The 13,145-nt window shown below is 42.5% G+C and overlaps 1 protein-coding gene across 5 annotated transcripts in view; it reads right to left on the bottom strand.

Moving 5' to 3' along the window:
- The window catches only part of LOC125466178 (corticotropin-releasing factor receptor 1-like), a 271,407-nt gene that overhangs the window by 41,663 nt on the left and 216,599 nt on the right, over positions 1-13,145 (bottom strand). For all 5 annotated transcript variants that reach the window (XM_059638669.1, XM_059638671.1, XM_059638672.1 and 2 more), the window contains one exon: positions 7,854-7,939. In XM_059638669.1, coding sequence (XP_059494652.1) covers positions 7,854-7,939 — 86 coding nt within the window. The remainder of the gene's footprint in view (positions 1-7,853; positions 7,940-13,145) is intronic.

Genomic DNA, 13,145 nt, shown 5'->3' with positions numbered 1-13,145 from the left:
CCTCACCGTGAGAGTGGAAGAGAGTCATCCTCATCTGCAAGGGACTGACTTTCCTATCTATTCTTGGAAAGGCCTGTGAACTATGAATTTGTGCAAGCTCATTTGCAAACACTTTTATTCACAGAATCATAGACTTTTACAGTACAGAAGGAGACAATTCAACCCATTGCATTTTTACAGACTCCTGAAACAGTTACCCAGCTAGTCTCCATAGCTCTCTAAATTCGTCACTTCTAAATATATATCCAGCTCTCTTTTGAAACATTCTATGAGATCTTGCTCCCAGGTGCCAGGGTCCGTGATGTCTCGGATCGTGTCTTTGGGGTCCTGAAGGGAGAGGGTGACCAGCCCCAAGTCGTGGTGCACATAGGCACCAACGACATAGGTAGAAAGAGGGATAGGGATGTCAGGCAGGATTTCAGGGAGCTAGGGTGGAAGCTGAGAGCTAGAACAAACAGAGTGGTTATCTCTGGTTTGTTACCTGTGCCACGAGATAGTGAGGCAAGGAACCGGGAGAGATTTCAGCTGAACACGCGGCTGCAGGGATGGTGCAGGAGGAAGGGCTAAAGGTACATGGACAATTGGGGCTCATTCTGGGGAAGGTGGGACCTCTATAAACAGGACGGCCTCCACTTGAACCAGAGGGGCACTAATATCCTGGGTGGGAAATTTGCTAGTGCTATTCGGGTGGATTTAAACTCGCTCAGCAAGTATAGTCCTAGTACACAGGAGGATGAGCGTAGGGAGGACATGGACAGGACCTCACTGTCACAGGATTGTGCTGGCAGACAGCAAGCTGGGTTGAAGTGTGTCTACTTTAATGCCAGGAATGTCAGGAATAAGGTAGGTGAGCTTGCAGCTTGGATAGGTGCCTGGGACATCGATTTTGTGGCTATTTTGGAGACATGGATAGAGCAGGGTCAGGAATGGATGTTGCAGGTTCCAGGGTTTAGATCTTTCATTAAGGTCAGCGAAGGTGGTAAAAGAGGGGAAGGTGTGGCTTTGTTGGTCAAGGACAGTATAAAGGTGGCTGAAAGAACTTTTGATGAGGACTCGTCTACTGAGGTGGTATGGGCTGAGATTGCCGAGGAAGGTTTATCGACTGAGTCAGTATGGTTGGAAGTTAGGAACAGCAAGGGAGCAGTCACCTCATTGGGGGTTTTCTACAGACCCCCAAATAGCAGGAGGGAGATTGAAGAACTCACTGGCCGGCAGATTGTTGAAAAGTGCAAACGTAGCAGGGTTGTTGTTATGTGTGACTTCAACTTTCCCAATATTGATTGAAACCTCCTTAGTGCAGATGGTTTGGACGGAGCCGTTTTTGTCAGGTTTATTTCCTTACTCAGTATGTGGACAGGCCGACGAGGGGGGAGGCCATTTTGGATTTGATGCTCAGCAGTGAGCCAGGGCAGGTGTCAGATCTTGTGGTGGGAGAACACTTTGGCGACAGTGACCACAACAGCCTCACATTTACCATAGTCATGGAAAGGGAAAGGAGCAGTTGCCAGGGGAAGATATTTAACTGGGGTAAACGAAACTATGACGCTGTCAGACAGGACTTGGGAAGTATGGATTGGGAGCAATTGTTCCACAGAAAGGGCACAGCAGACATGTGGAGGCTGTTTAAGGAGCAGTTGTTGCGAGTGATGTATAAATTTGTTCCTCTGAGACAGTTAAGAAAGGGTAAGATTAAGGAGCCTTGGATGACGGGTACAGAGGTGCTTCTTGTCAAAAAGAAAAAGGCAGCGTACGTACAGTGGAGGAAGCAAGCGTCTAGCACAGCTTTAGAGGATTACAGGCTTGCTTGGAAGGAGCTCAAAAGTGGACTGAGGGGGGCCAGGAGGGGGCACAAAAAAAGGCTTGGCAGGAAGGATTAGGGAGAAGGCGAAGGCATTTTAGTCATACGTGAGGAATAAGAGAACGATCAGCGAGAAGGTAGGACTGATCAGGGATAGCGTAGGGAACTTGTGCGTGGAGTCTGAGCAGATAGGGAAAGCCCTAAATGAGTTTTTTGCTTTGGTTTTCACTAAGGAAAGGGACCTTGTTGTGAATGAGAACTTTGAGGAGCAGGAAAACAGGCTTGAATAGATCAAGATTGAGGATGCTGATGTGCTGGAAATTTTGGCAAACATTAAGATTGATAAGCCCACAGGGCCAGACCAGGTTGCTCCGGGAAGCGAGAAAGGAGTTTGCTAAGCTGCTGGCGAAGATCTTTGCTTCCTCACTCTCCACAGGAGTTGTACCAGAAGATTGGAGGGAGGCAAATGTTGTTCCTCTTTTCAAGAAAGGGAATAGGGAAATCTGTGGAAATTACAGACCAGTCAGTCTTACGTCTGTGGTCAGCAAGGTTTTGGAAAGAATTCTGAGGGATAGGATTTATGACTATTTCAAAAAGCATAGCGTGATTAAAGGGAGTCAGCATGGCTTTGTGAGGGGCAGGTCATGCCTTACAAATCTTACTGAGTTCTTTGAGGAAGTCACGAGACAGGTTGACGAGGGTTGAGCAGCGGATGTGGATACAGGGTGATTTGGCTGTCTGCATTCAGCATTCGTTGGCTGACAGGAGGCAGAGAGTGGTTGTAGATGTTAAGTATTCTGCCTGGAGGTCAGTGCTGAGTGGTGTCCCACAGGGCTGTGTTCTTGGGCCTCTGCTCTTTGTAGTTTTTATAAATGACTTGGATGAGGAGGTTGAGGGGTGGGTTAGTATGTTTGCTGATGACACAAAGGTTGGAAGTGCTGTTGATAGTATCGAGGGCTATTGCAGGCTTCAGCGAGACATTGACAGAATGCAGAGCTGGGCTGAGAAATGGCAAATGGACTTCTACCTGGATAAATGCGAAGTGATGCATTTTGGAAAGTCGAACTTAAATGCTGAATATAGGATTAAGGGCAGGATTCTCGGCAGTGTGGAGGAACGGCGGGATCTTGGTGTTCAAGTGCATAGCTAACTCAAAGTTGCCACCCAAGAGGATAAGGTTGTTAAGAAAGCCTCTGGTGTTTTGGCTTTCATTAACAGGGAGATTGAGTTTAAGAGCCGCGAGGTTATGCTGCAGCTCTACAAAACCCTGGTGAGACCACACTTGGAATATTGTGTCCAGTTCTGGTCGCCCTATTATAGGAAAGATGTGGAGGCTTTGGAGAGGGTGCAAAGGAGGTTTACCAAGATGCTGCCTGGACTGGAGGGCTTGTCTTACGAGGAGAGGTTGACTGAGCTCGGACTTTTCTCTCTGGAGAGAAGGAGGAAGAGAGGTGACCTGATCAAGGTGTACAAGGTAATGAGAGGCATGGATAGAGTTGATAGCCAGAGACTTTTCCCCAGGGCAGGATTGAGTGCCACAAGGGGTCATAGTTTTAAGGTGTTAGGAAGAAGGTATAGAGCAGACGTCAGAGGGAAGTTCTTCATCCAGAGAGTTGTGAGCGTATGGAATACTTTGCCAGTGGTAGTCGTGGAAGCAGAGTCATTAGTGATAGTTAAGCGACTGCTGGACATGCACATGGACAGCAGTGAATTGAGGGGAATGTAGGTTAGGTTATTTTATGTTTGGATTAGGACTATTCCACAGCACAACATCGTGGGCTGAAGGGCCTGTACTGTGCTGTAGTTTTCTATGTTCTATGTTCTACTCCAGTACTCTCCCAGCCATGGCATTCAAAATCCTAACAGTTCTAAATTTCATTTCACCCCGAGGTATCTTGCTGAGAATCTTGAAATCGTGACCCCTAGTTACTGACGTACTAACTCGTGGAAATACTTTATCCTTGTCAAAATTGTTCATAATTTTTAACATCTCAATAAGGTCATCTCTTAATCTTCTTTACTCCACGGACAATAAGCCCAATTTCTGTCATTTTTTTCTTTGTATCTAAAATTCCCCATTCTTGCGCCTGTATAGTGACTCTTTGTGATCAATGTGCCAAAAAACTTTGATCCCTTTGTACCACAGTATTCTGCAATCTCTCATCATTTAAATCAAACATTACAGTTTTGTTTTGACTGTCAGGGTGAGTCAGTTCTTATTTTCTCACATTATGTTCCATTTGCCAAATTCCAGTAAAAATCCTTTGCACTCTCTACAGGGCTTTAACGTCCTTCCTTAAGTAAGTTGGCTAGAACAGAAAACAATAGCCCAAATGTAGTCTGACCAATGATTTGTACAGGTATAGCATCATTTGTATTTACTTTATGCCTCTATTTATAAACCTCTAAGCGTTCTTAACAACTGTTTCAACTTGCCTGGCCACCTTCAGAGAATCATTGATGTGAACCTTGAAGTCCCTTGCTGCCCTCAAGGTTGTACCATCAACATGTGCTGTCTTTCCACGTTTCTTCTATCAAAATGCATTATCTCACATTTCTCTGCAGTGAAAGTAATCTGCCAAGGCTTTGTCCATTGGCCAACTTGTCATTGTCCCTCTGAAGTCACCTAGCATTATCCTCACAATTTGCTGTTCTCCTTAGCTTTGTGTCATCTGCAAATTTAAAGATTTTTCCAACACTCACCTCCAAATCATTTACATGAAGCAGAAAAACGGTCCCAATACTGATTCCCTAGGGAACACCACTTCCAATACATCTCCATTCTGAGAAATGCCCATCGATACCCATGCTCTGTTGCCTGTCATTTATTTAAATTCTAATCCATGCTGCCAAGGACCCATCAATCCCAAGCATTTCTAATTTACTCACCATCCTATGATGTGGCATCATATCAAATATTTTCTGCAAATCCAAATACACAACATCTACAGCATTACCCTCATCTTCTCCCTATGTCACCTCAATCATTTGTCAGAAATGACCTGCCCCAAACAAAACCATGTTGGCTGTCTGGTATTAACTTATTTTCCTCTAAGTATATATTTACCTTAACTTGTATTATGGCCTCCATTGGGTTGCCCACTATTAACATAACTGAACAGGATTGCAGTTTGCTGAGTTATCTGTTGCCCTTTTCTGAAACACCAGTGTCACATTTGCAATCCTTCAGTCTCCCCAGACTAATTCTGTTTACAAATTTCTGTCAATGGCTTCACGAATTGCTCCATGACCTCTGTGAGCCGTCTAGGAAGCATCCCATTTGGGCCTGGCGACTTCGCTGCCTGGAGTGCTGCCAGCCTTTTTAGGATCTTTTCTTTATCTATCACTATATTGCTCAGTTGCTGAATACCCTCATTTTCAACTAGGTTATTGTCACCATTTTCTAATCTGGTAAAGAATAGAAGCACAGTACTTATTTAGTACCTTTTCCATCTTTGCTTCAGTGAGCAGCCTACCTTGTTTGTTCGTTATAGATCCTACTCTATTTTTTGCTAATCTTTTATTCATAATATGTTTAAAGAACACTTTTTTTATTTGTTACAGAGCATCTTGCCTTTCTTGCCTCATGTTTACTCTTAACCTTAAATTTCTCCTGCATTTGAGAAACTCTCTCAAATTTCTATTGCTATTAATATTCCAGAAAACATCGTATGCTTCCTTTTGCTTCCTTATGTTCTCACCAATATCTTTAGTCATCCAGGGTACTTTAGCCTTGGATACCCTGTATTTACTTCTCACAGTTATGTACCTAGCTTACACTCTATACATCTCTCTTTTGAAATTGCCCCATTTTACATCTACCGTCTTATCTATCAAAAAGATTTTCCAATTAACCTGCTCTAGTTCAACTTATAGACCCATTAAAATCTTCCCTTTTCCAGTCTGGGATCTTAATTATTAACTGATTATATCCTTTTCCAACTCAATAATTAACCTTGTTATATAATGATTGCTATTCCCGAATGCTGTCCCATTCCGATTTCTCTACCTGGCCTGCCCAATTTTCAAGGACCAGATTCAGCACAACTCCCTGCCTGTAAATGTACTGTTCCAGAAAGTTCTCCTGCACACATTGCAAGTATTTCTCCCTCTGTGCCCCAAACTCTGTCATTTCCCCAGTCCACCCTAGAGTAAAGGAAGTCACTAACTATCACACCCTACTCATCCTGCAGATTTCCATAATCTTCTTATAAATGCTCTCTTCTGCTTCCTCCCCACTATTTGTCCTGGGCCTCCTCCAGTGTTACAATGACACCATCTGGAAACTGGAGGAGCAGCACCTCATATTCCACCTTGGGAGCCTACAACCCAATGGTTTTAATGTGGCCTTTACTAGTTTCAAAATCTCCCCAACCCCAACCTCATCCCAAGACCAACCCTCCCTCTCATCCCAACCTCCTTGACCTGTCTATCTTCTCCCCCATCTATCCGCTCCTCCCACCTCTCTGATCAATCCCCACCACTGCCTACCTGCACTCACCTATCACCATCCCACCTACCTTCTCCAGTACCACCCCTCCTCTCTCTGTTTATCTCCCAGCTCATTTCCCCCTCCCCATTTCTGAAAAAGAGTCCCAATCTGAAACTTGAGCTTTCCTGTTCCTCTGATGCTGCCTGGCCTGCTATGTTCCTCCAGCTCCATACTGTGTTGTCTCTGGCTCCAGCATTGGCTGTTCTTATTATCTCCAAGAGGCTCACAATCTCGACTACAAACTAGACTGTCTACCCATCTAATTACTGAGCCTCTCACTACTACTACCTTTCTAACCTGCCAAACAGTCTGTCTTTTCCCAGAGTAGTCTTGAGCATCAGGGTTTTTTCTTGAGCTATCCACACTGATGTCAGTTGTGCTGCTCACTAGACAGGCATCTGAAATTTCATACCAGTTAGCTGCAAGGAGTCCTGGGATTCCTGGACCTGCTGTCTCCTTCCCTTTTGGAAAGTGGTCACCCACTCAACTGCCATCTACGCACTCCTCTTTGCTGGCTGCTGTGGAATGTGGAATGACCACTATTTGGACTGTTCTAGAAACCTTTCTCCTCCTTTTATGGTGTGCAATGAAGAGAGCCACTGTTCCAAATCAGCCACATGTTGTTCAAGGACTGCTACCTGCTGGCACTTCATGCAGATGTGCCTTTGGATCCAAAATCTCTTATGTTTTACATGTCATACACATTGCAAGCTTTCCAAGCATCCCTTCCATCTTTACTGATCTAGATGATGGACACCCTCTTGTGGCACAGTGGTACTGTCCCTATCCCTGGACTGAGGCACCTGAATTCAAGTCCCACCTACTCCAGATGTGCGTAATAACATGTCAGAACAGGTTGCTTAAAAAAAAGTTAAATAATTTTTTTAAAAATTGGGTGAAGGCCTAGTGGTATTATTGCTGGACTGTTAATCCTGTTGTGGTGGATTCTGTAGTCAAATAGCTGGGGATTGCTTCCTGTTGGTTAAGCAATCCTCCTCCTATTCAGATGTGTAACTCCCTAGACATGAATGCCTACTTGGGAAGTAACCTTTGATATGCCACTTTCTTAAATGCCTTTTGGAAATCCAATTGAACCACTTTTGCATCTTGCTCAGGAAATTGTTCACCCAATAAATTGGACCCTACCACCAAACTTACAGTGGAAGGACGCATTAAATTCAATTCTGTTCTCAGATTCAAAATGGCACTGTCACCATCACAGATTCTGACATGACTACTGATAATGATGCAGACTCCACATATATCTTTCTTATGGATTGATAGACATGGACACAAAAATAATCTTGACACTACTGTGCCCACTACTGTCGTGCTGATAGAATTTCTTGTCATATTTTGTATTTCCCTAAACTCTATAAACCTTCCATTTGTTTTTGATGATGTGGGTGATTTATTCAAACATGTAGCCCCTTATAGTTTGGAGGAACTAAAAGTTTAACAACTTTTTTACAGTTGAGCTGCAACTTTCAGAGTTAAAAGGAACATTGCCCAGGACTCTGTTTTCTGATTCCCCATGAAAAAAGTTGCTTTTTAGCCATTTACCTGTACTGCATGGTTTCGGAGGTAGTGGATGCACGTAGTTTTGTCATCAAGATCCTCACAATGTTAAAAAGAAAGATGAAGTTAATCTGAGAATGAGAAAAGAATTAAAGATCCCTTAAGAAGCAGCAACAAAAAGGGAGACTTTTTGAAAGAAGTCACAAAGTCCATTCATGTCACACAACCAGGGGAGCCTATCGACAGGCTTTCTGCCCTCTAGCTCCATAAAATAGATTTTATAGAAAATACTGCTCTTCTGTTGTTAATTGAAAGATTTGGTGGAAAATATGACACCTGGTCAGATGCTCAATGACAACTCCTGCCAAACACACAAACCCTTCTCTGGGAGCACACTGCCCAAAATATCAAACACCTGACAAGATAGACAGAATCTTTGAATACCATCCCTTTATGACTGAGGTTTGCGGTATTTTCTAGTTCCACTCCAATGGTTACAGTAAATTTTAAATGTAACCGGGTTGGTGATATAGCCAATTATACAGGTCTCCGACTGCATCAGGTTCAGTATTAACAACAATCCCTCAGTTAGCAACAAATAGTTGGTTTATCACCAAAGACAAACTTGCATAAACAGATGCAAAGATTATTGAAAAAAGTTAATGCAATTTCATGTATCTACCCTTTTGAAATAGAATGAACACATGCACTCATGTCTAAGGACAAACCAAAAAATCTGCAGTTTTCATTTTAAAGCACTCTGGCCAATTAATTGTTCAACTCATTAAAAAAGGATAAATCATGGATTATTCTAATTCTGATATGTTCTGATTCTTAATGTAATCTACACCCCTGCTGGTTGTACTGCTGTCTTTTCCTAGAACAACTGTGATAGCTGAATTCCCCTTGCTTTAAATGGTAGGATACATTTCAATAAATCATCTTCAGGAATCTTCAGCTCACACACTAAGGAGAGAGGTTGCAGAGAAGGAGAAATGGGCTGTTGCTATTCAGGCAGGTTAAATCCACTCTCAGAGAACGCCAAAATACAATATCCTTATCTCACTCACAAAGTGGGTCCTGTGGTCTCTCTCTGAAAGTTCTCCATATTGCATGGTTCCATCTGAACTCTCTGATCGCTGCAAGTGCAAATTGTTACTGTTGTACCCAGTACCTTTACAAAGTGTCCTTTGTTTAAAAGCTCAAAATATTTTCATAAATGAAACATTTTTAACTTCATCTTTGCTGGGCATTTGTTTAGAAAGAACAAACTTAATTCTGAATAAAAACTGAAAGAAGTGTGGATGCTGTAAATCAGGACAAAAAACAAAGTTGCTGGAAAAGCTCAGGCAGAATCTGTGAAGGAAAAAACAGAGTTAGAGTTAACGTTAACGTTTCAGGTCCAGTGATGCACGCCGACCTTCGGAGCATTGCACCCAGACCCATCCCCCTGTAACCTACCTAATCCACACATCCCTGAACACTACGGGCAATTTAGCATGGCCAATCCACCTAGCCTGCACATCTTTGACTTGTGGGAAGAAACTGGAGCACCAAGAAGAAACCCACACAGACACGAGGAGAATGTGAAAACTCCACACAGACAGTCGAACCCCGGTTCCCTGGCGATGCGAGGCAGCAGTGGTAACCACTGAGCCACTGTGCTGCTGTTTTCTTCATTCAGTTAGACTACAAATGGTCAAGTCATTTTTGGACAATGAGAAGCCACTGGCAATAATGACAGGTTCTTTGGATTCCTATCACATCAGGCTTCCTCCCTCCTTGAATCAGCAAAGTCAATCACCTGCGTGGGGCAAACTGTAGCAGGAGTGATTAAGTTGTCCTAGACTCATATCACAAATTCAAATTCCAGGAACTAACACACTGAGAAATCCAGAATTTACAAATAATGTCGGAATGAAATCTACTTAGTTTCTGTCATTGGATTTAGGCTACGAGACCACACATAGCTTTAATAATGCATATTCTGAAGCCTACACAAAGTCTCGAATTATTTTTAAAAATTCACATCGAGGAATGTGAGTTATGCCTCAAACATATTAAGGGTCCTTTAGCAAGGGAGTGAGGGCTGAATATTTATGAAATCACCACCATGACTCATTTCAACAATTTCTATTTATACAGCATATTTAATAAATAGGCTGCATCAAAATACTTCAAGGAAGAATTTTATAAAACAAAATTTGACACTGAGCAATATCAAGAAATGTTAAGACTGATAACCAAAACTTGATAAAATGAGTTTTTAAAATTGAAGGAGATCTGACAGTTGGAGAGACTTAGTGAAGAAATTACAGATTTTACTGTCTCAAGCAGCCGAAAGCATGGTCACCATTGATGCAGTAAATCATAATGAGAATTGCGCAAGGGTAAAATTTGGAAGAGGACTATTTTCTTGAAGGATTGTGGTGCTTGAGGAAATTACAAAGATTGGTGAAGCAAAGCCATGAGGAATTTTAAAATGGATAAAAAAATTTAAAACTAAGGCATGGCTTAGTCTGGAAGCAATATAGTTAAGTGAAATCTAGAGGTATAAAAGCACAAAGTAAGGTTTCTGCTGGAGTTGAGGTGAGACACAAACAAGGTTGGACAAATTCATGGAGGTGAAAATACGCAGTGTTAGGGAAGACTATAAATATGCAGGCAAAAGCTCAGTTTGGGGGTCAAGTGAGATCTCAAGATGGTGAATACTTTGATTTACTATCAGTTATTGGCCAGGGAGAAAGACAGTGTCCGGCATTCAACAGGAGGTTTGAGGTGGAGACCCAAATAAATCATTTCAGTTGTTCTAATATTTATGTGGAGCAAATTTCTGCTCATCAGTACTATATATCAGAGAAGAAGTTTGATGATTTCGAGGCAAGGTCAGAAATCATATGACACCAGGTTGTAGTTCAACAGGTTTATTTGAAAGCACAAGCTTTTGGAGTCCCGTTCCTTCTTCAAGTGTTAGTGAGACAGGTGTTATCAGAATTTAGAAGTAAAAGATCAAAGGGTCACACCACTGATGAGGATGTATTAAACAAACCTGAGATGTTGTTAAATCTTTAGGAAGTTAGAAGGTTTTAATTGATTAATATTTTTACATAAATCATGAAATTCCTTACAATTCACTGCCCTGAGAGAACTAAAGGTTTTATCAGTATAAAGAAAAAATGACATTTTAGGTCAGGCAATGCATGTTAGGTGTGAGGCCTTGTTTAGAATCTGTTTGTGTTTTGGTTTGGAGGGAAACTGATTTTATTCCTAAAGTAGGAATATATAAATGCTATATGGACTGACTGTATAAAAATTGTGTGCTTTTTGGACAAAATAGAACGTATCTGCAAATACAAATTCACCCCACAGATTTAGGGGTGTGTGTTTGTGTGTGTGTGTGTGTGTGTGTGTGTGTGTGTGTGTGTGTGTGTGTGTGTGTTAGACACAGGCATCTCCATCAGAGACAGACAGCTCAATACCTCACTGTACTGGAGATATACGGATACCCTCAAAATTCTGCACTTCTCTAGCTTCCACTCTAAACAACCATCCCCTACACACAAACAGGCTATGTTCAGATGAGGAGGAACATAAAGAATACCTTAAGGTGTTGAAGGATGCCCTCATAAGAACAGGATACGATGTCTAACTCTGACGTGCCACAGCGAAAAACCGAAATGACCAACTCAGAAGACAGACACTTGATACGTCCAATAGAGTACCCTTCGTCATCCAATACTTCCCACAAGCGGAGAACTGTGCCATGTTCTTCGCAGCCTTCAGCACATTGTTGATGACAATGAGTACTTCACTAAGATATTCCCTATGCCTCTACTTTTCACCTTCAAACAACTGCCAAACCTTAAGCAGACCATTGTTCGCAGCAAACTACATACTACAAGGGCAATATTGGCCACAGTGCTATACAACTGTGTCATGGCAACCTCTGCAAGAAATGTCATATCTTCGACATGGACCTACCATCACATGTGTATCACCACCCACCATGTACACAGCAGACACTCATGTGAGATAATAAAATGTGAGGCTGGATGAACACAGCAGGCCCAGCAGCATCTCAGGAGCACAAAAGCTGATGTTTCGGGCCTAGACTCTTCATCAAAGCCTCTGATGAAGGGTCTAGGCCCGAAACATCAGCTTTTGTGCTCCTGAGATGCTGCTGGGCCTGCTGTGTTCATCCAGCCTCACATTTTATTATCTTGGATTCTCCAGCATCTACAGTTCCCATTATCACAGACACTCATGTGACTCAGCCAATGCTGTCTATCTCATACACTGCAGACAAGGATGTCCTGAGGCATGGTATATTGGCAAAACCAAGCACATGCTATGACAACAGATAAGTGGTCACTGCGCAACAATCGCCAGACAGGGATATTCCCTCCCACTGGGTGAACACTTCAGTGATCAAGTGCATTCAGCCTGGCAAATGTCCTGCAAGGCGGACTTCAGGTAACACAACAACGCAGAGTCAACAAGCAGAGGCTGATAGCTAAGTTCCATAAGGGCAGCCTCAACTGGGATCTTGGGTTCATGTCACACACACCACACACACAGACACACACACTCACGCACACACACAGTTTTTGAGTTAAAAATCTCAGGTACTCCACAGTTATAATTAAGAAAGACATTGTGGGATCGACAGGGCAGTGTTTGTGGTCGTTGTTTTCAGAGTCTAAGTCAATGTCCGGTGTTCTAGCTTGTTTTGTTCCTTTGTTTAGACTTCATAGGAGTTTAACACAACTGACTGGCTCGAGAGGCAGTTAAGACTGACCCACATTATCTTAACCCGACAAAACCAGCTAAGTTGGAAGATTGGAATATAAACAGAGGCTGCTGGAAATGCTTAGCAGATCTGGTAGCATCTCTGAAGAAAAAGTCAGAGTTAACTTTTTGGGTCTAGTGACCCTTTGTCAAAACTAGTTCCTCAGAAAGTTCTGTGGAGGGATCACCGCACCCAAAACATTAACTCTGACTTTTTCGTCACTAAAGATGCCAGATCTGCTCAGCTTTTCCAGCAACTTCGGTTTTTGTTCCTGATTTACAGCATCTGAAGTTCTTTTGGTTTTTATTAAGATGGAAGATTTTCTTCCTTCAGGATATTAGTGAAGCTAGTGGACTTTTATGGCAATTGATAATAGTTGCAGTGGTTGCCATGAGCCAACTTTTAATTCCAAATGTTTGTTGAATTCTAATTTCACCATCTGTCCAGGTGGATTTCTAACCCATAACCCCAGAACAATTATTATGGATTACTAGTCCAGTGATAGCGCCTCCCCACTGTCATAGGGGTCAAGGGTAGACCTTTTTTCA

The sequence above is a fragment of the Stegostoma tigrinum genome, chromosome 31 (assembly GCF_030684315.1).
Source record: "Stegostoma tigrinum isolate sSteTig4 chromosome 31, sSteTig4.hap1, whole genome shotgun sequence".
Lineage (NCBI taxonomy): Eukaryota > Metazoa > Chordata > Chondrichthyes > Orectolobiformes > Stegostomatidae > Stegostoma > Stegostoma tigrinum.
This window is presented reverse-complemented; position numbering and strand designations above follow the sequence as displayed.